Raw genomic sequence first — 23,634 nt, forward strand, 5'->3', positions numbered from 1 at the left:
GCATTTAGTTTTTTTTTTACTCATGCTTAAGCTGCTTTGCTTATGTTTCATCTTGCAGGCATTGGAACCGCCATCAAGGATGCAAGAAGTACAGGCTGCCACAAGAACCCTTCAAAACAGCTGCCGTCATCATATAGAAATTACTGAAGAAAGCATATCCCGTGATCTCAATACCTCATTGCACAGGTGTTAGGATATAAGCATAGTAAACTTTTGAGACACAAGTAGTGAAGTTCTGTGACAGATTCCGGACATTGGGTCTGAGTCTGCAGAGAACATGTGCAGGAAACTTTGAGATCATTTCCTTGGGTGCCGTGCTTACGTTTTGGCTTTTCTTCACAATCTTGTACGTTTCACTGTGGAAGCTGCAGCGCTGGTACAAAAATGTACAAGTATAGTTACCCGCCTCTCTTTTGTGCGTGATCCTTTTTCATACTTCCTGTGGTGTGCATCCACAGAGCGGTCCTGCCATCTTGTAAAGGGCCCCTTTTCATTCATATCATTGGCTCCTTTTTTTTTCCCTCACACCTACTTCTGTAGCTTTTCCACAAAAGCAGCTCAGGATAGTATCGTGTCTAGCAATGCTGCGAGGTTTTACAGGGATAAATTTCAACCTTTGTCACTGCAAGTGCTGGGGACTGAAGCTTGCAACTTGAGTGCTTTTTGCAGCACTTGCTGCTGAAAGATCTACTCTAGTTTTGCTTATTGTATTTTGCAAGTAGTGCATGTAGCCTTCAAGTGATGACACCTTTATTTTACCTCTAAAAGCAAACCACATTCTGCCTTGGTTAAAGAGATACTGTAGCCAACTGCATTGATTTATTCATCTGAAAAGAAATTGATTCCTTCATTCTTTCATTTCTCGGTGTCTTAAGAAGCTCCTGAAATGCTGCTCTCAGTAGCTATCAAAAGTGTGCTTTGCGTAGAGAAAAATTCCACTGTGAGCATGTATGCCACATGCAGGTCCTCATAAGTTGGTCGATAATTTACAAATAACTGTAAAGTCCCATTCTTGTATGTCACGGTCACTACCATCCCCGGCCTCTCACATGAATTTCATTTTCCAAAATTATAAGGCACATTCTAACGTCAGCAGTAAAGGGTTTTCAATGGCTCGCCAAGAACTAATAATTTTGGGAGGCAAAACAGCCAAGGACATGGCCCGGCTCGTGTGCGTCACTTCCATATTCTCTCCTCTATATTTTGGCCATGGCAGGGATGCGAGCAATAAAAAAGAAATTCAACTGTGCCAGGTTGGCAAGGTGATGCTTTTGTGGGTCTATGATTTTTTTCTCTATATGCTCAGTGTATGAACTGGAAGGGAAACTGCAGAGCCTGTTTTCAATTGCTGATATCTCTCTTGCTACATGTGAAAATTTTTGTGGGAACTGGTGGCAATTAAAAAGAAGTGTTCTGGCTTTCCCTGTCTTTACCCTTTAGATTCCCCTTTAAAATTGTCCAGAAGCAAAAGAACCATTTATGGTTGAAAAATATATAATTTAAAAATTTTCTTTGCCACTCAATTCAAACCTTTGGTGTCTACATTGAGGATTAGCTGCCATTGTTTTGAAGTGATGGCGCTATAGCAGTGCATTCGAAATACCTGTCCAAAATTTGGTATCGAAGCATACAGTTTCGTTGCAAGAATTGAGCCGTGGTGGAGGCACCTATGCATTGTATTTTGGGTCTCTCCTAAAATATGCAAGAACCACTCACAGTGAGAGTGGTCTCTTTTTTTTTTGTTAGAATGCTAAATTCGTTTGGTAGAGACTAGCTTCAGTTTGTCCTCAATGCCCCTTTATGCATAGTATGTTTTGTGAATTTACTTGTTCGTAGCCCTGTAGCGCCTTCCCCCCAGCTGTGCCAGAAGCGCATGGCCAGCGCATGGCTGCTCGAAGAAGAAAATAAAGAACACGCCTGGCTATGGTGCATGGAGCCACAATTGGCTATTTGGTTTTGGCCTAGATCGGGACTGTCTAGTTCCTTTGCTCTTGAGGCATTAGGCCTACAAGTAGTAACCTGCGCCGGAATCATGTCAACTGAGTGGGAGTGATCGGCATGCACCGCTTATCCCATGTCTCCATACTATGGCCTGTTGTTTTGAACTGTTTTTGTGCATAAAGTGTTGTACTGTCACTTGATGTGGCATTACGAGAGCGAAAGTTTTGTTGACTGTTACATTTACTGCAGAAAAGCACTGATGGCGCTGGAATGCAGTGTGTTGCATCAGCAGTGTTCACTCATTGTGATTGTATACACTTCTCTTATGGCAGTATGCACTTCAAGAAACTCACCAGCCAAATTTCATATAACTCAGCATTAGATAATAGAATGTCATTGTAGTAAATTTATTACATCAAGGTCGACCACTACAACATCTTTTTAGTAGTGAGGAATTTGCTGCATGGAGGTTTTTTAGACTCGTTCTGCTTAAGGTCGCCTTATTACACATGACACCGCATATGTAGACTGCCTTTGCACTTTCCAGGTGGTTGTAGCACCAAATAAGCCTGATGGATAGTTGAGAAAATCAAAATATTGAAAATAATCTGTCTTGCAATGCAGGACAGGTTGAGACTGATGCTGATCATGGTGCATCCTCTGGACCGGATCCTCAACCTGAAGAGTGCTCCGAAACGGTTCTTCATACCACCGAAGAAAGCCCGGAGGATCAAAACGCAAGCGCACAGCAACACAAGTGCAGCTACTGCCTCAAAGTCTTCAAACAACGAAGCCACTTAATTGCGCACCTCCGCATCCACACCGGTGATTGCCCTTTCCGTTGTGACCATTGCGATCGAGGGTTTTCTCAGAAGAGCAATCTGGTCGCACACCTCCGCACCCACACGGGTGAGCGCCCATTTCGTTGCGACTATTGCAGCAGCAGCTTTCCAAACAGACACCATCTGGTGGGCCACCTTCGCACGCACACAGGCGAACGGCCATACCATTGCGACTACTGCGGGGGCAGTTTTGCAGTGAAACAAAGCCTTACACATCATCTCCGCACCCATACGGGTGAACGTCCATTCAGTTGCAAGTACTGCGACAAGCGTTTTTCATTAAAGCAGAACCTAGTGGCACACATGCGAACACACACGGGCGAAAAGCCATTTAAATGTGAGCTGTGTCCCATGGCCTTTGCACGTGGTTATGACCGCGTGAAACACATGCGAACCCACAAGGTTGAAAAATTGCCATTCAAGTGTCGCTTCTGCCCTAAGAGGTTCATAGGGAAGCTCTATCTAAGCTGCCATGAAGAGAGAGAACACGGTGCAAAAACCTAAGTTGTCCAGAGTCCTGGTTCCTCTTCCCAATATTGACTGGGAAAAGCCTTGCTGCTGCTGTACCTCTGATTTCTATTCAGAGTTTAGCATTGAACTAATGCCCTCCATCTACTCTTTAAATACTTTGTTTCTGCAAGAACCACAAGCATACCGAGTGCCTACACATACATGTTTGCTTGAAATCAAGGCCTTGTGGGACAGCATCATATCAAATTTAAAGCAATGCTGTCAGCAATGAAGCGTTTTTGTACTTTGAGTATGCATCATATCAGTGCTATTTATGAGCCTTCTGTGCATAAAAGTTTTCGAGCAGGGATGGTATGCTCACTATAGGTGCATAGGTAGAAATGAAAGGCCCCATTCACCAGAAAATCCGGCCTCAGTGATGTGAGGGAAAAATCACGAGCATGGCGCTTGGCAGGCAGTAGCTGCCAGCTGGCATGGTCGCACACTGATTGGACGTGAGTTGCCTGACATTATGTTTGGCAGGAGCTGCCAACTCTGGCCTGTCCTTTCATATGGGAGGGTGATATCAGAATCAGCCTGCCGGGACCCTTGCATCCATGTTACCCCTAGGCCATGCAGGCAGATTCATAGGGAATTAAAGCAGGGCTTTTATGTGCAGTAGTAGCCTACACTGTCGCGTCAAACCCGGGCAGAGCTTAGGGGGTCTTCAGGATACCTCAGCTTTTGTATTTGTATGCTAGAAAAGCTCTGTTGTATTGTTTCTGTTAATGCACTTGAAGTGTTAGCAGGAGAAATGAAAAAGGACAAAAGGTCTGGCCTCAATATGACATAGCTTTGTTTCTTCACTTAAGCCTCAAAGGTTTTCTTGGTTTGTACGAATAAAATGTAGACTGCACTGCATCATACTGTGCCCTGTGTCAAATGAATGCCTCTGTGTTGCATATAAAGTGGGTGCATTTGTGTAAAGTTGTGACCTCAGTGTTTTTGTTGTCTTCCAGAAACTGTAGTTTAGCTGACACAGCTTTTAAGCTTTGTTAGCATTTTTGGCTAGCTGGACAGTGCAGAGCTGGCCATCTCGGTCTGAGTTGAATTTAGGTCTCATGGCGTAGGTAAATGTGCAGATTTTGCTTGGATTTTAATTTCTAACCCACACCTCCTAAGGGGGCGGGCAGTGTCTCTAACCAATGTTTGCACAATGCTGCCTGTAAAGTGAACTGTACGGAGTCTGCAGGGCACTGAAAATTTTTGTTAAAGTGTTACAGTATCAGTTGTTTTTGGTGTCAAAAATTGTTCTTGCATCACGAAACTGAACTGCCTGTCATAACTGGGATTATGTGGCAGCATAATGTGACCTGTGTTTGTCAGTTCAGTATAGTAACAACCAATTACCTAAGTGGGTATTCTACACCTTTCAAGACTGTTTGGCAAAACCCACGTGCTTTCCACTTTCTTCATTAAATCTTTGCATCTAAAATAAAGCGTACACATTAGCGAGTTGAAGTTATTTGTGCATTTGTTATTAGATAGCAGCAAGCATTTAAAAAAAAAAAATCAAATGAAAATTTTGAGAGGAGAAATACAAACACTAGGTTTTATGCGCTAGAAAAGCACGAACTGAAGTTTGAAGGCAGCTATCATGTTTTTCTTGTGTGCATCTCTCCTTTGTTTTCACTTTGCGCACATAGCAGAGAAAAATGCACAATGTGAAATATAATGTCCTATTTGCATATAATCTCGAAGGAGGGGAACATGCACAGGACTATCGAGTGGCATCAAGTTAGTGACCCATGCCTGATTGATGGTAACTCCTTTAAATGTGAAGTGAAAAGGAGGATGCCATTCAGAACAGAAAAGCTGTGCTGCTTAGGAATAAGAAATGCATTTGACGCACAAATGTAATGAAGAAACTGCTGAGGATCGCCTTCGTGAGCTGTGGCCAAAAAAGGAGTGAGGAACAGAGTGGCATCTTCACGTGAAGCGCAGTTCATGATGTTCTTGTACACATGGCGGAAGCTTTTCTGCTGGATAATGCTTCACTTGAAATCGATGCCGACCACTTATTTGCCACGTGAGGCAACACCACAAGAGAAGCATAATGAGATAGGTGCTTAAAGGTTTGTTACTAAAAGCACACTGTGTACTATATGTATTAGCAGCAATATGTGCCACAATGCATATTTATTTCTCCTGCAGGGGGTAGCCTAGTGTTCGCACTGGCAAGTTTTTTGGCAGGAGCGGGTATACTAGCAGTGCTGTAAACATAGTACGGCTTGTCTGAATAGTACTGTGCAAAGAAAATGAGCGGGCACTTATGTGCAGAAGCTGTGCTGACTCTTGCACTAATAATGGTTCTCAACAAATTTGCCAAGAATGGGCAGCAAAGCTCTAAACATGTGTTTAAAGTACACGAAGAGAAAGTAAGCATACATGTCTGCTGGATGTTCCATGTTCTGTTTCTGGTTGGTTGGTTAGTTTGTGAGGTTTAACGTCCCAAAGCGACTCAGGCTATGAGACGCCGTAGTGGAGGACTCCGGAAATTTCGACCACCTGGGGTTCTTTAACGTGCACTGGTATCGCACAGCACACTGGTGCCTTGCTTTTTGCCTGCATCGAAAAGCGGCCGCTGAGGCCGGGATTCGATCCGGCATCCTTGGGAACAGTAGTCGAGCGCCGTAACCACTGCGCCACCCCGACGGGGCATATTTTGTTTCTAAAGCCTCGCATATGTTCTCATGATGAAATTTACAAGGCAACATCAGATGCTCTGAGTGATAGAGGGAATCAAAGTACAATGTTTTTCATCGTCTTCGATTGACAGTGCAACTTCAGCACATAAATATGTCTACACGAGTAAATACTTCCCTGCCAGGCAGTGCTGGCTTGGGAAACAGATACCTCATAAAAAGGTATATGGCCACCATGAAGCACTCTATCCAGAGTTTTTTATAAAGTGGCTTGCTGAACCACATGCCCTACTGTAGAGGAGTTATAGATTGATGATGTGCAAAACCTGGCTGCAAAGCAATCATGAGCAGCAATTTTTCGACAGTCATGGTGTCTCCATGCTGCAATTCATCCAGGGAGTTCTTGGGTGGCATACACTGCCCCCTCACTTCCAATTGGTACTGGCACTGCACGCAGCTGCTGTTGCTCGAAGCCAATCTGCACAGTGGTGGGGAAAACGTGTCAACCACTGTCCACCAAATAAGCACCACATTAGCCTATAGTCTATGGTAGCTTTAGCAACTGGATTTTATTTCACTGGTGCACCTTGCAAGAATGTACGCCCTATATATAGTCTTGAGCAAGCACAGTAGCGATGTAAGACAATGGCTTTGAAATGCACAGTAACAGCATGTAAGCATTGCAAACACAAGTGTTTGCATCGCATTTTTTTTGGTTTCGCATTGTTATTAGTGTGCTGTAGTCTTCAGTCTCCATATGCCTTTAAAAGGTTGTTGGGTAAATAAGTTGCGATGCACATGACACGAGAAATCTGTGTTAAATGTATAAGATTATAGCAGCTGTGTGTATATTTTTTTTCTATTGATGCTGTTCGTTCATGCCAGAATTTCCATAAAGCTTAGGTGTTGAGGTGAATTTGCTGTGGAAAGTTAAACCCATAAACCAGACTCAAGATTAAAAATAAGACATTAAAGCAAGCAGCTGCAATAGACAGTCAAATGAAGAGGAAAGGCAAGCAGATTGATTGCCGCATAAGCGGAAGAATCCTAATTTTTATAGCTAACATTTGGTTTGTTTTATAGGTTTTAACGTCCCAAAGCGTCTCAGGTTATGAAAGATGCCGTAGTTGAGGAGTCCAGAAATTTCGACCGCCTGGGGCTCTTTAACGTGCACTGACATTGTACAGAACACTTACACCTAGCTTTTTGCCTCCATCAAAAAGCAGCCGCTGCGACCGCGATTCAGTCCCGCTTCCTTAGAGACAGTATTCGGGCGCCTTAACCACTACACCACCATGGCGGGTAGCTGGCATTTGAGACAGCCTTGAAAGATGTAGCTTTGTTTGTATGCCGCAAGATTACAGAAGCATAGCAGTGGTTTCTGTAGGCCGTGTCACTCAGTATTAGGCTGCACTTATCCTTGAATTGAGATCCTGAAACATGTATGCTCAACTGATGTACCCAGCCAGTAGATTCCTGCAAGTTATGAAATGTGCCCATAACAGTTTTGTGGTCACCAATTGGGCTCAAACACCAGGAAAGTAGCTACTACAACATGCACAGGTCGCTTTTCTCGGGTCACTGTCCTCTGACAAAAGAAAGCAGTTATACTTAATATGTATGCAATTCTTTCTCCACTGTAACCCTGAACTTTAATATTGTTCACAACTGGGTGAGCAAAGTTGGAGTGAAAATAGAATATATATATATATATATACTTACCAGTGACTACACTGCTGCAAGAAAATCTTGACAGAAGAAACAAGGCAAAGGAAGGAGATGAGACGTAGGACCGAGGCACTCATATTCTGCCTTTAGCCACTAGTTCAAAATATATGCACAAGCTGACTTGCCGAGACATCTTTTGTGTCACACTCCGCAAGCAGCAATCTTCAGTTCGGTGACAAAGCGAACCAGCCACCGTCGCCAAACTATTAACACACAAACCACATCCTTAAAAAAATAACTGTCCCTTTATTACGGTGTCAGAAGAAACAGCCTCTACAACAGGTACAATAAATAATTTAGATGACTATGAGGGTGTGAGCAAGGAACAACATGAGAGGTGAATGACTATAACTATAATCACTGTTCATTATTCAGTCCACTTCTTCGACAGTGGGTCCCGAATGGTGCGGAGCTGCCGAGGCGTGCTTGGGTCCCTGCGGCTGCTGTTGGTGGAGCTTGCTCATGATGGGCATGCAGGCCTGCTGCAGCTCCTTGAGACGGTGCTCATACTCGTCCTTCTCAGCCAGGCTGTTGGCGTCGATCCAAGAGATGGTCTCCCGACACTTGGACAGCACGGATTCTTTGTCAGAGGATGACAGCCTGTCTCCCGCCTCTTCAGCAGCCTGCTTCACACCGTAGACGTACGACTCGAGGGAGTTTCTGGCTGTCACCCTCTCACGCTGCACATCGTCCTCCTGCTTGAACTTCTCGGCCTCAGCAAGCATGCGCTCGATGTCCTCCTTGGAGAGGCGGCCCTTGTCGTTGGTGATGCGGATGCTCTCCTGCTTGCCCGTGCTTTTGTCGCGAGCAGAGACCTGCAGAATGCCGTTGGCGTCAAGGTCGAAGGTCACCTCGATCTGGGGAACGCCTCGAGGCGCAGGTGGAATGCCGTTCAGGTTAAATGTGCCCAGCAGGTGGTTGTCTTTGGTCAGGGCGCGCTCCCCTTCGTAAACTTGGATGGTGACCGCCGGCTGGTTGTCCGAGTAGGTAGTGAAAGTTTGCGACGTTTTGCAAGGGATCCGCGAGTTTCGCTCCACAATGCGCGTCATCACTCCGCCTGCGGTCTCGATGCCCAGAGACAGCGGCGCCACGTCCACCAGCAGCACGTCGCGGATCGTGTCGCTCGAGTCGCCGCTCAGCACGGCAGCCTGCACCGCAGCTCCGTAGGCCACGGCCTCGTCCGGGTTGATGCCCATAGACAGCTCCTTGCCGTTGAAGAAGTCCCGCAGCAGCTTCTGCACCTTGGGAATGCGCGTCGAGCCGCCCACAAGCACCACGTCGTGGATCTGCGACTTGTCCATCTTTGCGTCACGCAGGGCGCGCTCCACGGGTTCCAAGGTGCTGCGGAACAGGTCCATACAGAGCTCCTCAAACCGGGCGCGGGTGATCTTGCTGTAGAAGTCGATGCCTTCGAAAAGGGCGTCGATTTCAATACTGGCTTCGGCCGAGCTTGACAGGGTCCGCTTGGCTCGTTCGCAGGCCGTGCGCAGTCTTCGCACAGCTCTCGGGTTCACCCGAAGGTCCTTGCGGTGCTTGCGCTTAAACTCCTGCACGAAGTGCTCCACCATTCGATTGTCAAAGTCCTCACCTCCTAAGTGAGTGTCTCCTGCCGTGGAGCGGACTTCGAACATGGAACCCTCGTCGATTGTGAGCACGGAAACGTCGAAGGTGCCACCTCCCAGGTCGAAAATGAGGACATTCTTCTCACCGCGCAGGTTCTTGTCCAGCCCGTAGGCAAGCGCGGCTGCCGTGGGCTCATTGATGATGCGCAACACGTTGAGGCCAGCGATGGCTCCGGCGTCCTTAGTGGCCTGCCTCTGCGAGTCGTTGAAATAGGCCGGCACCGTAATGACAGCGTCGCTCACTTTTTTTCCCAGGTAGGCCTCCGCGGTCTCCTTCATCTTGGTCAAAACCATGGCGCTGATCTCTTCCGGATTGAAGCGCTTCCGCTCACCCTTGAACTCGACGCTGATTTTGGGCTTGCCTCCGTCGTTCTCCACCTTGAAAGGCCAGTGCCGGAGGTCGTCCTGGATCTTTGGATCGTCATAGCGGCGTCCGATCAGCCTCTTGGCGTCGAACACCGTGTTCTCTGGGTTCATGGCCGCCTGCGCCTTGGCTGCATCGCCGATTAGCCTCTCCGTGTCGGTGAAGGCCACGTAGCTCGGCGTCGTCCGGTTGCCCTGGTCGTTGGCGATGATTTCGACGCGACCGTGCTGGAAGACGCCCACGCACGAGTACGTGGTGCCCAGGTCGATGCCGATGGCCGGCACGTCTGACATTGTTCGGCTAGGCATGGTGATTGTGTTGTGAAAGTTGCGTTCAATTCAGAACACTCGATCGCTTGACACAGGGTTGCCAGGTCCAAAAAACGAAAAGTCGCCACAAAAATGGGAAAAGTAGCCAGAAAGTAGCCAACCAGAGGAAGAGCAATAAAAAGTAGCCAAAAAGGAGCCATGAGGCCATGCATGGGGCAGTAAATAGAGCGCTCACTGCAAAAAGACAACCAAAAACATTCGTTTAATCGTCATTTTATTCCAACGCTCGTGAAGAAACAAATGCCACTTGCGTCTTATAGAAACTAAATCACGTAGAAAAGATTTCTGAAAAAAAAAAAAACTGGCTGCGTAAGACTGCGATATTATATAAACAGACATAAAACTAAACTGACCAGATAAACACACATGTTATCAGAAACTTGTCTGTGATGATTAGAAACAATATAAAATGCATAAAATTATGTCCACGAAAATGTAAGTATAAAATGTTAGTGGAGTTGGATGTCTCAAACAATGTCTACAAAAGGAGAACACGATGAAAGGAAACTGCAACCACTCAGGTGCGATGTTCAGGCCTGCCGTAAATAGTTGAGTTGACCTTCTCAATCATCGTTTGGGTTTATCAAGGATATGGCCAATGTGCAGGGGGTGTTCACATGATCACACACACTTCTTTTTGATCATGACTACTAGGCGTTGGACGGGAACCTTCGGTTTCTCAAGTATAATATTACATTATCGAGAGGCGTTTACCTTGCCTAGAGATATAGAAATCATTCTTTCATAGGTATACCGAGTATATTCGTAAGCTTCCTTGACACTAGTGCCTAATAATATTCGGCGAATTGCGGTCAATGAATGGTTGTCCGCGCTCCTTGATCGCATTGAAAGTGCGCAACTGTTTTATTTTGCGAACAAAGTATAAGTGCAAAAGCCACTTTCACACTGATGAGACAAACCTATGGACGGAAGATGCACTCATGACTAATTTATTGTCAGCGGGTGCACGCTAAATAAGACGTACTGCAAGCAAATATGCACGGGCAAAGAAAAACATTTCGAAGCAGTTCGTGGAAAGCCTAGTTAGTATGTTAGCTCTGTTGTGATTTTTATCTAAGTTTGGCTAGCTAGCATAAACCTTTTACATTTGCCCTTAGTTTGCCATCTATAATGCAAAGTTTGGCTTTAAGTGCAGTTAAATAATTAGCACTAATTAATTTGGTTCGATAACTACCACAACTCATTTGCACTCAACCTAAGCTTTCGAAAGGTATATGACGATGCATATAGCTCACTAACGCTAACTAATATGGATTGCTAACTAATTCAGAGCATTTGGAGACATCCTAAGCTTTTCAACGGTATATGACTTGATCGTCTAGCTCAAAGTTTGGTTTTATACAAAATTAAATAATTAACGCAGATTAATGAGGATCACTAGCACAGTGCCATTACACTTGGCCTAAGCTTTCCAGCGGTATATGACTCGATGCTGCAGCGGAAATTTGGGTTTCAAGTGCGATTTACTAAATATCATTTAATTTCGCCCGTAGTTGGTCAAAATAAGTGTATAATTAACCAATGACCCAAACTCAAGGTTTATCACGTGACATATACTATGCTTAGCCAAGATAGCTTGAAAGTAGCGAAATAAACTAAGCGGCCGCTTTTACTTTCTCTGATCTTAAAGTTCAAAGCACCAGCCTGGGTCGTTCTCTCGTTTTGCGAAGTTTTACCGCGGTGACGGAGTTCACACTAAAAAAAAAGATAAAAAAACCCAAACACAGCCAGACAGAGGCAGTACTAGACCCTGCAGCGCAGACCTGGCCTAAAAACGCGCGCTTCGATCACTCACTGCTGCCGCCGGACGGCGGGCGCCAGGGAGAAAAAGCGTGTCGTGCGCAGAGCTCGTAGCCGCCGCGCCCCTTAGCCGCGCGAGGAGAATTGAAGAGGAAAGCGCGGCGCGGAGGAGAGTGTCGCTACTTTCAAATTATCAAGGGGTTTTAGCGGATGGATGTTAAGAGCGTCCGCTTTGAAACACAGTGGGGACAGTCGTCACCATGCAGAGTTAGTTGTATTGCAGTGCTACCGTTGATAGATTTGCTATCTGTCTATCTATAAAAACGAGCATCCTGAACAGCGCGCAAACGGGCTCGTTGGAATAGGCGAAAATTTTTCAAAGTAGCCAGAAAGTAGCCAAGTAGCCAACCTAAAATTTTTGTCGCCAGGCGGCTCAGAAAGTAGCCAATTTGGCGTAAAGTAGCCAAATCTGGCAACCCTGTGCACTCGATGAAAACTGCCGGACGCTTGTGCGGCACGGCATTTATACCATTCGCGCGCTTTTCTAGAAACGCCCAGAAGCCTCGTGTGTATTGCCAACCAATCAGAGGAAAGCAGGGCATTGACATCACATTTGCTGCTCTGCGATTGGTCGGGAGCTGTAAGAACGTTCCGGAAAGGTCTCGTGTCGTCTGCTTCCAGCTCACGAGAGAGAAAAATATATGGTGCTTAAGTTTTCGGCCGCATGCGTTCGTTCTAACAGATAACCAGCATTTGACGCAAATACGGTCACTTTACGAATCCAGCACAGTTATTATTCATTTAGTCGCCACATCAGAATGTTTACGTTTACCATTGCAGACGCAGCAACGCAGCCTACACATCCGCTGTCCGTTTTGTGGGATGGAGACGGTCGCGGCTCAGCGTATCGTGTATCGTGGCGAATACCCTAACTGTTTTAAATTAAGGAAGGATTTCAGACACAAAATTTCGCTTCGCGCTAAGCATTCTCGAAATGCCAGATATCTAGCGTCCGTATGCAAACGTAGCGGCCTGATAGGCTGGTATGGACAAACGAGAGTGCGCGAGAACATTCGAGAACTTGCGAGATCATAACAATCGAGGGAGTGGAAGATGGCCGCTCCCAGCGACAGCGTAACCGTAACAGCGTCACGCCAGCCGTTGAAGTTTCGTGTGGTTGTGTAGTCGGCCCGTCTGTCAGACGTTTCGGTCGCTAGAATTTGTAAGGCTTTCAATGTCGCATTTTCTTTTTGAAATGTAAATAATCACGGCGCGCCTGGTTTATACCTGGCTTGTCAAGCTCGTCGTTAGACAAGCACTCCCTGCATGTCCTAGTTGCAACCCCGTCTGGTTACCGTTTTAAGGGTATCGAATCCTGCCTGAAATTCTTGACGCTTTCCCTTTGTATGCTGTAATGTCATGACCCTGTCTAAGAACCAGCATCTTTTACTCTTGTCCAACGCTACCGATGCCAGATTTTCTCTGATACAAGACTCTGGACCATGAATAGACCAACTATATAGCCCAACAAAAAGTTTGCTGTAGAATGTATGGTTATGTGGAATATCCGCCATGTCACAGTGAAGTGATCAGGAATAACCGACATGTATATATCCATATAAATTAGCATTGTCATATATATATATATATATAGGACCAGACATCCACAAAAATTCCAGGGATGTTCTGGCCACTGTCATCAACCCAGCCGATTCTATCATGCCTACAAGAATTAAAGTGTGCGCTAACGGGGAAACAGCGATGGCATCACCTATTAACATTGTTGCATGCAGCCATATGGAGATGAACATCATCTATTTATAGTCATGCATAATGGCAAAAGTTGTGTCAAATAATTGTCAAGAAAATATCTTTCCTTGCCTGATAAAAAAAATGAAAATAAAATTGTTTTTTTTTTTTTGCTTTTGCTCATATAATTTGGTTGCTTGTTTAGAGTCATATGTTGCGCGATACCTATTATGGACATGCAAAAGTTGTTAAATAATTGTCAAGAAAATTTCTTTTCTTGGCTGATAAAAAAATGAAAGTAAAATTTATATATATATATATATATATATATATATATATATATATATATATATATATGTATATATATGTTTTTTTTTTCCCTTTGCTTTTGCTCATGTAATTTGGCTGCTGGTTTAGAACCATATGTTGTGCGACACCTATTGTGGACATGGCCGGCTACGGTTTCTGTTAGACAATGGTAGGGCAGTGGATTTTCACCTGCAAATTTTGCAGACATTTAAGTAAGACAGGCCTGCACTTCTTTTTCTTTCTCCCATGTCCTCTTACCCTTTCTTAATATGCCTTATGGCAAACATCTGGAATACCTGAAATGCTTCTTCAAGAACTTCAGAAGTGAAATTGGCAGTTTGCCTGCTTGAACACAGCACATCCGTAATGTATCACATGGGGACTGAGAAGTGGCTGCTTCTAGGGACGGCGGTCACGCAGCAGGATACTCATAGAAGGTAGAGCACACAAAAAGAAGAAAAAAAAAGGGGGGGGGGGGGGAGGGGGGGGATATGTCTCTGTGCATTGCTTTTCATGAACGCACAATAAAATGACAAAATGAGCGATACAGACGGAGAAAGAACTAGATTAGGAAGAGTGCTACTTGTCTGATTAAGCTCCCAGCAAACATTTCGAGCAGCCCGGCAAATCTTAACTTGGCGCCTTGTATCTCTATGGACAGCATTCATCATTATACGTTGGAATGAGACATATCAGAAGTCATGTAAGCTTGCGCTTTTACTTATTTGTGAAACAATTAAGGCGAAATGTACGGAAAAATGACATCCACCTATCCTGACATGCTAAGCGGCGAGCACAAAGGTAAAAAAAAGCATGAATTACCAGGTCAGCCGCACGGCAGCAGAAAATATTTCTAAAAAATCATACATGAATGAAAAATGTACAGTATATTGGTCTTGCCAAGAAAATTTTAAATAATTTTAAAGCCAGGTATAAGCCGGCTTTAAAAATTTTTAAGAAATTTTAAAGCCAGGTATAAACCGGGCGCGCTGTGATTATTTACATTTCAAAAAGAAAATGCGACATTGAAAGCCTTACAAATTCTAGCGACCGAAACGTCTGACAGACGGGCCGACTACACAACCACACGAAACTTCAACGGCTGGCGTGACGCTGTTACGGTTACGCTGTCGCTGGGAGCGGCCATCTTCCACTCCCTCGATTGTTATGATCTCGCAAGTTCTCGAATGTTCTCGCGCACTCTCGTTTGTCCATACCAGCCTATCAGGCCGCTACGTTTGCATACGGACGCTAGATATCTGGCATTTCGAGAATGCTTAGCGCGAAGCGAAATTTTGTGTCTGAAATCCTTCCTTAATTTAAAACAGTTAGGGTATTCGCCACGATACACGATACGCTGAGCCGCGACCGTCTCCATCCCACAAAACGGACAGCGGATGTGTAGGCTGCGTTGCTGCGTCTGCAATGGTAAACGTAAACATTCTGATGTGGCGACTAAATGAATAATAACTGTGCTGGATTCGTAAAGTGACCGTATTTGCGTCAAATGCTGGTTATCTGTTAGAACGAACGCATGCGGCCGAAAACTTAAGCACCATATATTTTTCTCTCTCGTGAGCTGGAAGCAGACGACACGAGACCTTTCCGGAACGTTCTTACAGCTCCCGACCAATCGCAGAGCAGCAAATGTGATGTCAATGCCCTGCTTTCCTCTGATTGGTTGGCAATACACACGAGGCTTCTGGGCGTTTCTAGAAAAGCGCGCGAATGGTATAAATGCCGTGCCGCACAAGCGTCCGGCAGTTTTCATCGAGTGCATCAAGCGATCGAGTGTTCTGAATTGAACGCAACTTTCACAACACAATCACCATGCCTAGCCGAACAATGTCAGACGTGCCGGCCATCGGCATCGACCTGGGCACCACGTACTCGTGCGTGGGCGTCTTCCAGCACGGTCGCGTCGAAATCATCGCCAACGACCAGGGCAACCGGACGACGCCGAGCTACGTGGCCTTCACCGACACGGAGAGGCTAATCGGCGATGCAGCCAAGGCGCAGGCGGCCATGAACCCAGAGAACACGGTGTTCGACGCCAAGAGGCTGATCGGACGCCGCTATGACGATCCAAAGATCCAGGACGACCTCCGGCACTGGCCTTTCAAGGTGGAGAACGACGGAGGCAAGCCCAAAATCAGCGTCGAGTTCAAGGGTGAGCGGAAGCGCTTCAATCCGGAAGAGATCAGCGCCATGGTTTTGACCAAGATGAAGGAGACCGCGGAGGCCTACCTGGGAAAAAAAGTGAGCGACGCTGTCATTACGGTGCCGGCCTATTTCAACGACTCGCAGAGGCAGGCCACTAAGGACGCCGGAGCCATCGCTGGCCTCAACGTGTTGCGCATCATCAATGAGCCCACGGCAGCCGCGCTTGCCTACGGGCTGGACAAGAACCTGCGCGGTGAGAAGAATGTCCTCATTTTCGACCTGGGAGGTGGCACCTTCGACGTTTCCGTGCTCACAATCGACGAGGGTTCCATGTTCGAAGTCCGCTCCACGGCAGGAGACACTCACTTAGGAGGTGAGGACTTTGACAATCGAATGGTGGAGCACTTCGTGCAGGAGTTTAAGCGCAAGCACCGCAAGGACCTTCGGGTGAACCCGAGAGCTGTGCGAAGACTGCGCACGGCCTGCGAACGAGCCAAGCGGACCCTGTCAAGCTCGGCCGAAGCCAGTATTGAAATCGACGCCCTTTTCGAAGGCATCGACTTCTACAGCAAGATCACCCGCGCCCGGTTTGAGGAGCTCTGTATGGACCTGTTCCGCAGCACCTTGGAACCCGTGGAGCGCGCCCTGCGTGACGCAAAGATGGACAAGTCGCAGATCCACGACGTGGTGCTTGTGGGCGGCTCGACGCGCATTCCCAAGGTGCAGAAGCTGCTGCGGGACTTCTTCAACGGCAAGGAGCTGTCTATGGGCATCAACCCGGACGAGGCCGTGGCCTACGGAGCTGCGGTGCAGGCTGCCGTGCTGAGCGGCGACTCGAGCGACACGATCCGCGACGTGCTGCTGGTGGACGTGGCGCCGCTGTCTCTGGGCATCGAGACCGCAGGCGGAGTGATGACGCGCATTGTGGAGCGAAACTCGCGGATCCCTTGCAAAACGTCGCAAACTTTCACTACCTACTCGGACAACCAGCCGGCGGTCACCATCCAAGTTTACGAAGGGGAGCGCGCCCTGACCAAAGACAACCACCTGCTGGGCACATTTAACCTGAACGGCATTCCACCTGCGCCTCGAGGCGTTCCCCAGATCGAGGTGACCTTCGACCTTGACGCCAACGGCATTCTGCAGGTCTCTGCTCGCGACAAAAGCACGGGCAAGCAGGAGAGCATCCGCATCACCAACGACAAGGGCCGCCTCTCCAAGGAGGACATCGAGCGCATGCTTGCTGAGGCCGAGAAGTTCAAGCAGGAGGACGATGTGCAGCGTGAGAGGGTGACAGCCAGAAACTCCCTCGAGTCGTACGTCTACGGTGTGAAGCAGGCTGCTGAAGAGGCGGGAGACAGGCTGTCATCCTCTGACAAAGAATCCGTGCTGTCCAAGTGTCGGGAGACCATCTCTTGGATCGACGCCAACAGCCTGGCTGAGAAGGACGAGTATGAGCACCGTCTCAAGGAGCTGCAGCAGGCCTGCATGCCCATCATGAGCAAGCTCCACCAACAGCAGCCGCAGGGACCCAAGCACGCCTCGGCAGCTCCGCACCATTCGGGACCCACTGTCGAAGAAGTGGACTGAATAATGAACAGTGATTATAGTTATAGTCATTCACCTCTCATGTTGTTCCTTGCTCACACCCTCATAGTCATCTAAATTATTTATTGTACCTGTTGTAGAGGCTGTTTCTTCTGACACCGTAATAAAGGGACAGTTATTTTTTTAAGGATGTGGTTTGTGTGTTAATAGTTTGGCGACGGTGGCTGGTTCGCTTTGTCACCGAACTGAAGATTGCTGCTTGCGGAGTGTGACACAAAAGATGTCTCGGCAAGTCAGCTTGTGCATATATTTTGAACTAGTGGCTAAAGGCAGAATATGAGTGCCTCGGTCCTACGTCTCATCTCCTTCCTTTGCCTTGTTTCTTCTGTCAAGATTTTCTTGCAGCAGTGTAGTCACTGGTAAGTATATATATATATATATATATATATATATATATATATATATATACTATTTTCGCTCCAATTTTGCTCACCCAGTTGTGAACAATATTAAAGTTCAGGGTTACAGTGGAGAAAGAATTGCATACATATTAAGTATAACGGCTTTCTTTTGTCAGAGGACAGTGACTCGAGAAAAGTGACCTGTGCATGTTGTAGTAGCTGCTTTCCTGGTGTTTACTGAGCCCAATTGGTGACCACAAAACTGTTATGGGCAAATTTCATAACTTGCAGGAATCTACTGGCTGAGTACATCAGTTGAGCATACATGTTTCAGGATCTCAATTCAAGGATAAGTGCAGCCTAATACTGAGTGGCACGGCCTACAGAAACCACTGCTATGCTTCTGTAATCTTGCGGCATACAAACAAAGCTACATCTTTCAAGGCTGTCTCAAATGCCAGCTACCCGCCATGGTGGTGCAGTGGTTAAGGGATCGAATCCCGGTCGCAGCGGCTGCTTTTCGATGGAGGCAAAAAGCTAGGTGTCGGTGTTCTGTACGTCAGTGCTCCCAGGCGGTCGAAATTTCTGGACTCCTACGGCATATCTCATAGCCTGAGGCGCTTTGGGACGTTGAAACCTATAAAACAAACCAAATGTTAGCTATAAAGGCCCCAATATAGTCCGACGTTTTCGACGCGACTGGCTCAGTCGGCGACGTCGGCCACGGCACGTCGGCTACGACGGGTGCGTCAAAAAACTGCCGCTTCTACAGTCTGGCGCGGCTGGCGTGACCGGTGCCGTGTCGCGCATGCGCACAACACGCCCTCGAGGGCTGGTACGTTTTCGGTGTGCATTTTCGAGCAGACGACAGGTCACCTACAGGGGCGAACCGGCTGCCTATCGAGGCACTAATTACTGTTGTGATCAAGGCAATGATGCGATGTGTTTACTGCGAATGTTCAAATGACACAAAGCATGTACAGCCAGCCGTGGAGACGTCCAGCCCAGCGACTGTCTGAGCCCGCGTCGACGACGGCTACAGACGGAACAATGATTGTGTACGTGCGTGTTTTACTGAAAACTAATCATAATTTAAGTATCTGTACGATTACAGAAGAGTTATAGATTACACAGTAATGAGGATCACTTTCTCGGCCGGCAGCACTTCCTGTAGAATTCCATAAATTTCGCGAATTCCCTGGTTGTTGAGCCGCTGACGTTCCGTGTGGCCAAGTCGAGTACGGCCTTCGATTCCGGCGTGTGCAGGTCACAACTCTATGCGAAGCCGCTTCCGCAGATTTTGGTATTCTTCCACTGATTGTACTGTAGATAAGTGAAACAACACCATCGTTACACCTCCTAGAGCAATGCATTAGAACGTGTATGGCACACGCACCGCAGCGAAGAAGTCACAGCTGTGCCCGGCCGCACTACTGACAGTTCGCATCCCAGGCATATTTCTTTCCTCTGAACTACTCTGTAGTCAATCCGCTTGGTATCATAGACGCAGGGCTGCCCTCGAATGCCTTCTAGCAGCTTTTCCACAACAGTGTCTGAAATGCGCGCGCGGTCGATGTCTACATGCAAGCCGCCATCTTCACTGCGCGTGAGGAATGCTGGGATGCGTGGCCGACGCGGTCGGCGAGAAATAGGCGAGATTCTATTTGCGCGTCGGCGACGTTGGGCTGCGTCGGCTCGCGCTCGCTACGTCCATCACGCCGTGACATTGGACTATAGACCTCAGTTTTTCGCCGACGTAACGTCGCGGAGGCCGACGTGCGCGCGCGCGTGCGTTACGTCGGACTATATTGGGGCCTTAAAAGTTAAGATTCTTCCGCGCTTATGCGACAATCAATCTGCTTGCCTTTTCTCTTCATTTGACTGGCGAATGGGCCATAAGGGCGGCGCGGGTTGTACAAAGCATGGTACAAAGGTTGTCGCCACTATGAACGGTGGAACTACAGACAGTGAACTAGAATAATATTCTAGCGCGATGTCTATGGTAAATTCTCTGGTTCAAGCTGGGCTCAAGCGCAGTGCTCTAATTCAAGCACGGTGAAAAGCCAACGGGAGTCCAAGACGCAGCATAAGCTGTATCCTCGTTGTTATGGTAACGGAGACCACACTTCGCTCACTGGAAGCAGGGAGGGAGGGGCCACGCATCGCTCTCGCTGCAAAGCTGCTACTGAAAAAAAAACAAAAAAAAAAAAAAAAAACAAAGAACGAAAAAGGAATTCATAAACCACAGTGGCTGGCTCCACCGTCATGGCTGGCAGCGGTCCGTGATCCTGGCCCAAAAAAGAAGTTCTACAAAATGTCTCAGCCGACGTAAAGGTACGCTTGTCCGTGCGCTTTACGCAGAGAACCCTAGGAGATTCGAGATGACGTCATGGCTTTTCTCACTGAATGGGAGTTTGCTTTGCTTCATTTTAGACCAGTTGGCACCTTTCAAAATGAGCTGTTGCACAGCTCCGATATCTCATATTCTCACAGTATTAAGCACACTGTGCTGATTCAGTTGATCGAGGTGACCGAGGTGCTACTTTACTAGGTAGGGCTCTGCTTCACGTTTCAGTTTTAGCACTCCGTTGGATATATGGAATTATCAGCCCTTGATAGCCACTCGGTAACTGCGGCTCAGAATTGTGATTTGCAGGTATTAACTTTGATCCAGTCCGAGTAAAGTAAGACCGCAATTCAATCCGATTTGGCTACTACTTTCTTTGCATGTGTACTGTGTATGTTTGCCGATGGTGCGTGAACGCGTGCTCAGAATGCAACCTCATCTGGATTATGCGTTATTACCATATTTATATGCTGCCACTGCAGGTGTGCACGAAGTCCCCTACACAGTGATGGTGCCTCGTGTATTTACTGCAGGGCACCTATGTCACTTGCCAGTTTAGCGCGCTGCTGTTATTATGGCGTAAACGAGCTCATTTATAGTTTGGTTTGTTTGTGTGGTTACACCCTCACTGCGCTTTTCTCGTATCACAGATTTATGTTGTTTTATGTCGCTGCTCCTTGCGGCTAACTGTGATGAAACGTGTTTTTAGGTAGCGGTGGCTTTTGACCATTTACGGTAATGTGAGTGAATGTGACCGTTTACGAACAGTATCGGCCGTGAAATTGAAATGAAAAAACTCGAGTATTACGTACAGAGGGTGAGAACGAAGGTAATATAGTCGTGATTTCGCTAATATTTGTAGTCTAAAACTTTAACTTGTCAATATTAAAGTATGCTGCGTCAGTGCTTTACTTGTTATCGTCTTATGATCGAGCAAATTGAATCTGACCTATATGATCAATTAAAAGTGCAAGTATTAATTTAAGTGGACTTTGTTGCAAGCAGAGCATTATGGCATCAGTGTTTTTCTTTTATTTATGAATCTCTGTAGACTCATTCTCTTTCAGTTGATGGTCATGAAATCTGTTCTATCGTCAATGTCACAAATTTGAATTGAATGGTATGAATAAAAAAAAAAAGTGTATTTTTAAATCAACTTTCCGCAGAAATAAATGCATATTTTTCTGCGGAACGAATAATAATGTTTTAACAGTCTAGTTTTACTGTGAAAAAAACATATTTGGGTGGAGTTGTCTTCAGTTAGATTCTGTGGAGAGAGCAATAATTTGACAGACCTGTCGCCGTCCATTTAATTCTTTTCTTGCGGTGCTAACAGGCACTGGAGCATTAGCAAGGTGAGGAGGAAATTGTTAATTTAGTGCGTGGCCATCTACTTGTTAAGGAACAGAAGCGAGCTCTGGTCCTATCGGCTCTTTCAGAATGTGGTATTGATTGGTATTTATGAACACTTTTGTTAGCTGTGCAGTTCTTTACCTTGCCATTGTCTTTATTGATTTTCTTTCAGATGCTTTTTCCTTAAGTCAAGCGGAATTACCCTTACCTTTTCAAACACTCTACCACACATGGGCCAGTGACCTTCAGAAACCTGGGAAGAGATGGGCAAAACTGTAGACATGGTGAGGAACTTGGTTTTCCTTTTTTTTCTAGACATAGCTATGTCATTTGGCCTTGTTATAAAATGCCTGCTTCTTTTGTGAATCCCTTTCACAGGCGAGGTCAGCAAAGTCTGAATCCGTCAAAGTTGTGGTCAGATGTCGGCCACTTAGTGAGCAGGAAATTGCCGGCGGCCATGAAAGGTAATACCCCCAACCTGACTTCTTTTCTTCTGCAGTTTTTTAGTGCAGGTTTGAGTGCTTTTCCAAAAACTGAAATTGATTTGGGCTGCTGTGTGTTGTGAAAAGCTTGTGCAAAGCTATGCAAGCTCTTTTCTGGCTGGCCTGATTCTTTTAACACATTAGTAATATTCTTATTTGCTTTCTGTGTTTGGAAAGTACACATTTTAAAGGGGGTTTAAGCATCAGCAAGAAATTACCACACATGTACCTTTTTTTTATCGAGGGTTTTAACGAGGGTTGCTTAGTAGACAAATAGGAAAGTGCTGGAAGTACTGTACTGCTACAACCTAAAGCTCTACTTTTGTGCTGTTTTGTAGTAAAATTTTAAACTGCTATGAAAAAAAAAAAAAAAGGTACATGTGTGTTTATTTTTTCTGATAAGTAAGCCCCAATGATGATAGAGCATGATGTTATGCAGCATACCATGGAAGTCTGGCTTCATCATTTATTCTTAGCTTCTGACCTACTGTATTTTTTTGTGCTCCTGAATTTCAAAGTAATGTGCAAGGGCCACAGTAGGTGCACAGCATCTGATGGGTCGCTCTTTGCAATTGCAGGATTGTTGACCTCTACCCAGACACTGGAATTGTAACCATACGCAATCCAAAAGCGGGAGATGTTGATTCTTTGAAGCAATACACATTTGATGCAGTCTACGATTGCAAGTAAGTCCTTGTCCTAGTAATCACTTGCAAAGGATTGACCACACAGAGATGAATACCAGTATAGAGCACTGATAACTTAGTTTAACATCATGTTTGCTGAAGACACTGGACACCTATCACATGTACTTCTTAGCCGGCTTCGTGCAACTTGTAAAATACTTATTCCCTACCTAAATATTACTGAATGCCTGATAATAGGTTTCGCAGTATGTGACTGCTAAGAAAGTCGCTCCCACGCAACTTCTGAAATACTTTTTTAGGTGCTGGTTTGGTGATGTGTGCAATGTGCTTTTGACTGCGTATAGCAGTTTCATCTCACATTATGCCTATATATTAGTTTTATGGGCTGTTAATTATTTGAATGTGTGTACTCACGTATGCACATTTTGGCTGTAAAGGATGTTGTAATGGAGTGCCGTTGATTAAATTCAACCATCTGATACAATATCTTCCGTTACCATTGTCAGACACCATGTTATTTTCAACTTTACAGTAAAATATAAAGATTTTTCTTTGTATGCTTGGGACTGCTTGCTAAAAATGTCTTTATATTTATGCACACCGCACACTTCCATGGTAGCCCTATACTTAAAAAAAAAAATTAACCTCACATAAGGCCACTTAATTGTTTTCTTCATCACGCTAAGCTGTTTCCACAATGAAAAGTTGGTAGCAGTATTCTTCAGTAAAGCTTTCCATTGTGTAAGGGAAGAGAAAAGTTGCAGCGCAAGACAACGCTTCCTAGTTGCACTGCAAAACTTTTTGTGGCATCCACTATTATTTCTTGTTTTCAACGGTGATCGTTTTTTTTTTGGCACGAAATCGCCTTACCATTTCGTCCAGCATGGATTTCA

At 46.0% G+C, this 23,634-nt stretch overlaps 3 protein-coding genes across 9 annotated transcripts in view; 2 read left to right on the plus strand and 1 right to left on the minus strand.

Moving 5' to 3' along the window:
- Positions 1 to 7,911: 7,911 nt before the first annotated feature.
- On the minus strand, positions 7,912 to 10,005 carry LOC146182446 (heat shock protein 68-like). The gene has a single exon (XM_084577562.1). It carries the CDS (start codon positions 9,958 to 9,960, stop codon positions 8,038 to 8,040), a length of 1,923 nt encoding a protein of 640 aa, XP_084433688.1. The 5' UTR covers positions 9,961 to 10,005; the 3' UTR covers positions 7,912 to 8,037.
- A 4,912-nt stretch (positions 10,006 to 14,917) lies between these two features.
- LOC146182447 (heat shock protein 68-like) lies at positions 14,918 to 17,679 on the plus strand. Its single transcript, XM_084577563.1, has one exon. The coding sequence runs from the start codon at positions 15,631 to 15,633 to the stop codon at positions 17,551 to 17,553; it is 1,923 nt and encodes a 640-aa protein (XP_084433689.1). The 5' UTR covers positions 14,918 to 15,630; the 3' UTR covers positions 17,554 to 17,679.
- A 2,353-nt stretch (positions 17,680 to 20,032) lies between these two features.
- Positions 20,033 to 23,634, plus strand: part of Klp68D (kinesin-like protein 68D) — a 33,827-nt gene continuing 30,225 nt past the window's right edge. The window contains exons 1-4 of one of the 7 annotated variants that reach the window (XM_084577564.1): positions 20,033 to 20,246; positions 21,785 to 21,896; positions 21,991 to 22,076; positions 22,673 to 22,780. In XM_084577564.1, coding sequence (XP_084433690.1) covers positions 21,876 to 21,896; positions 21,991 to 22,076; positions 22,673 to 22,780 — 215 coding nt within the window. In that variant the 5' untranslated portion in view covers positions 20,033 to 20,246; positions 21,785 to 21,875. The other 6 variants (XM_084577571.1, XM_084577566.1, XM_084577567.1 and 3 more) reach the window with 6 other exon arrangements.

Source organism: Amblyomma maculatum, chromosome 8 (genome assembly GCF_055883805.1).
Source record: "Amblyomma maculatum isolate TAMU_Amacu chromosome 8, ASM5588380v1, whole genome shotgun sequence".
Taxonomy (NCBI): domain Eukaryota; kingdom Metazoa; phylum Arthropoda; class Arachnida; order Ixodida; family Ixodidae; genus Amblyomma; species Amblyomma maculatum.

What these genes read in the sequence shown, in the direction of transcription:
- LOC146182446 (XM_084577562.1), bottom strand. Translation starts at nt 9,960, where the DNA reads ATGCCTAGCCGAACAATGTCAGACGTGCCGGCCATCGGCATCGACCTG.
- LOC146182447 (XM_084577563.1), top strand. Translation starts at nt 15,631, where the DNA reads ATGCCTAGCCGAACAATGTCAGACGTGCCGGCCATCGGCATCGACCTG.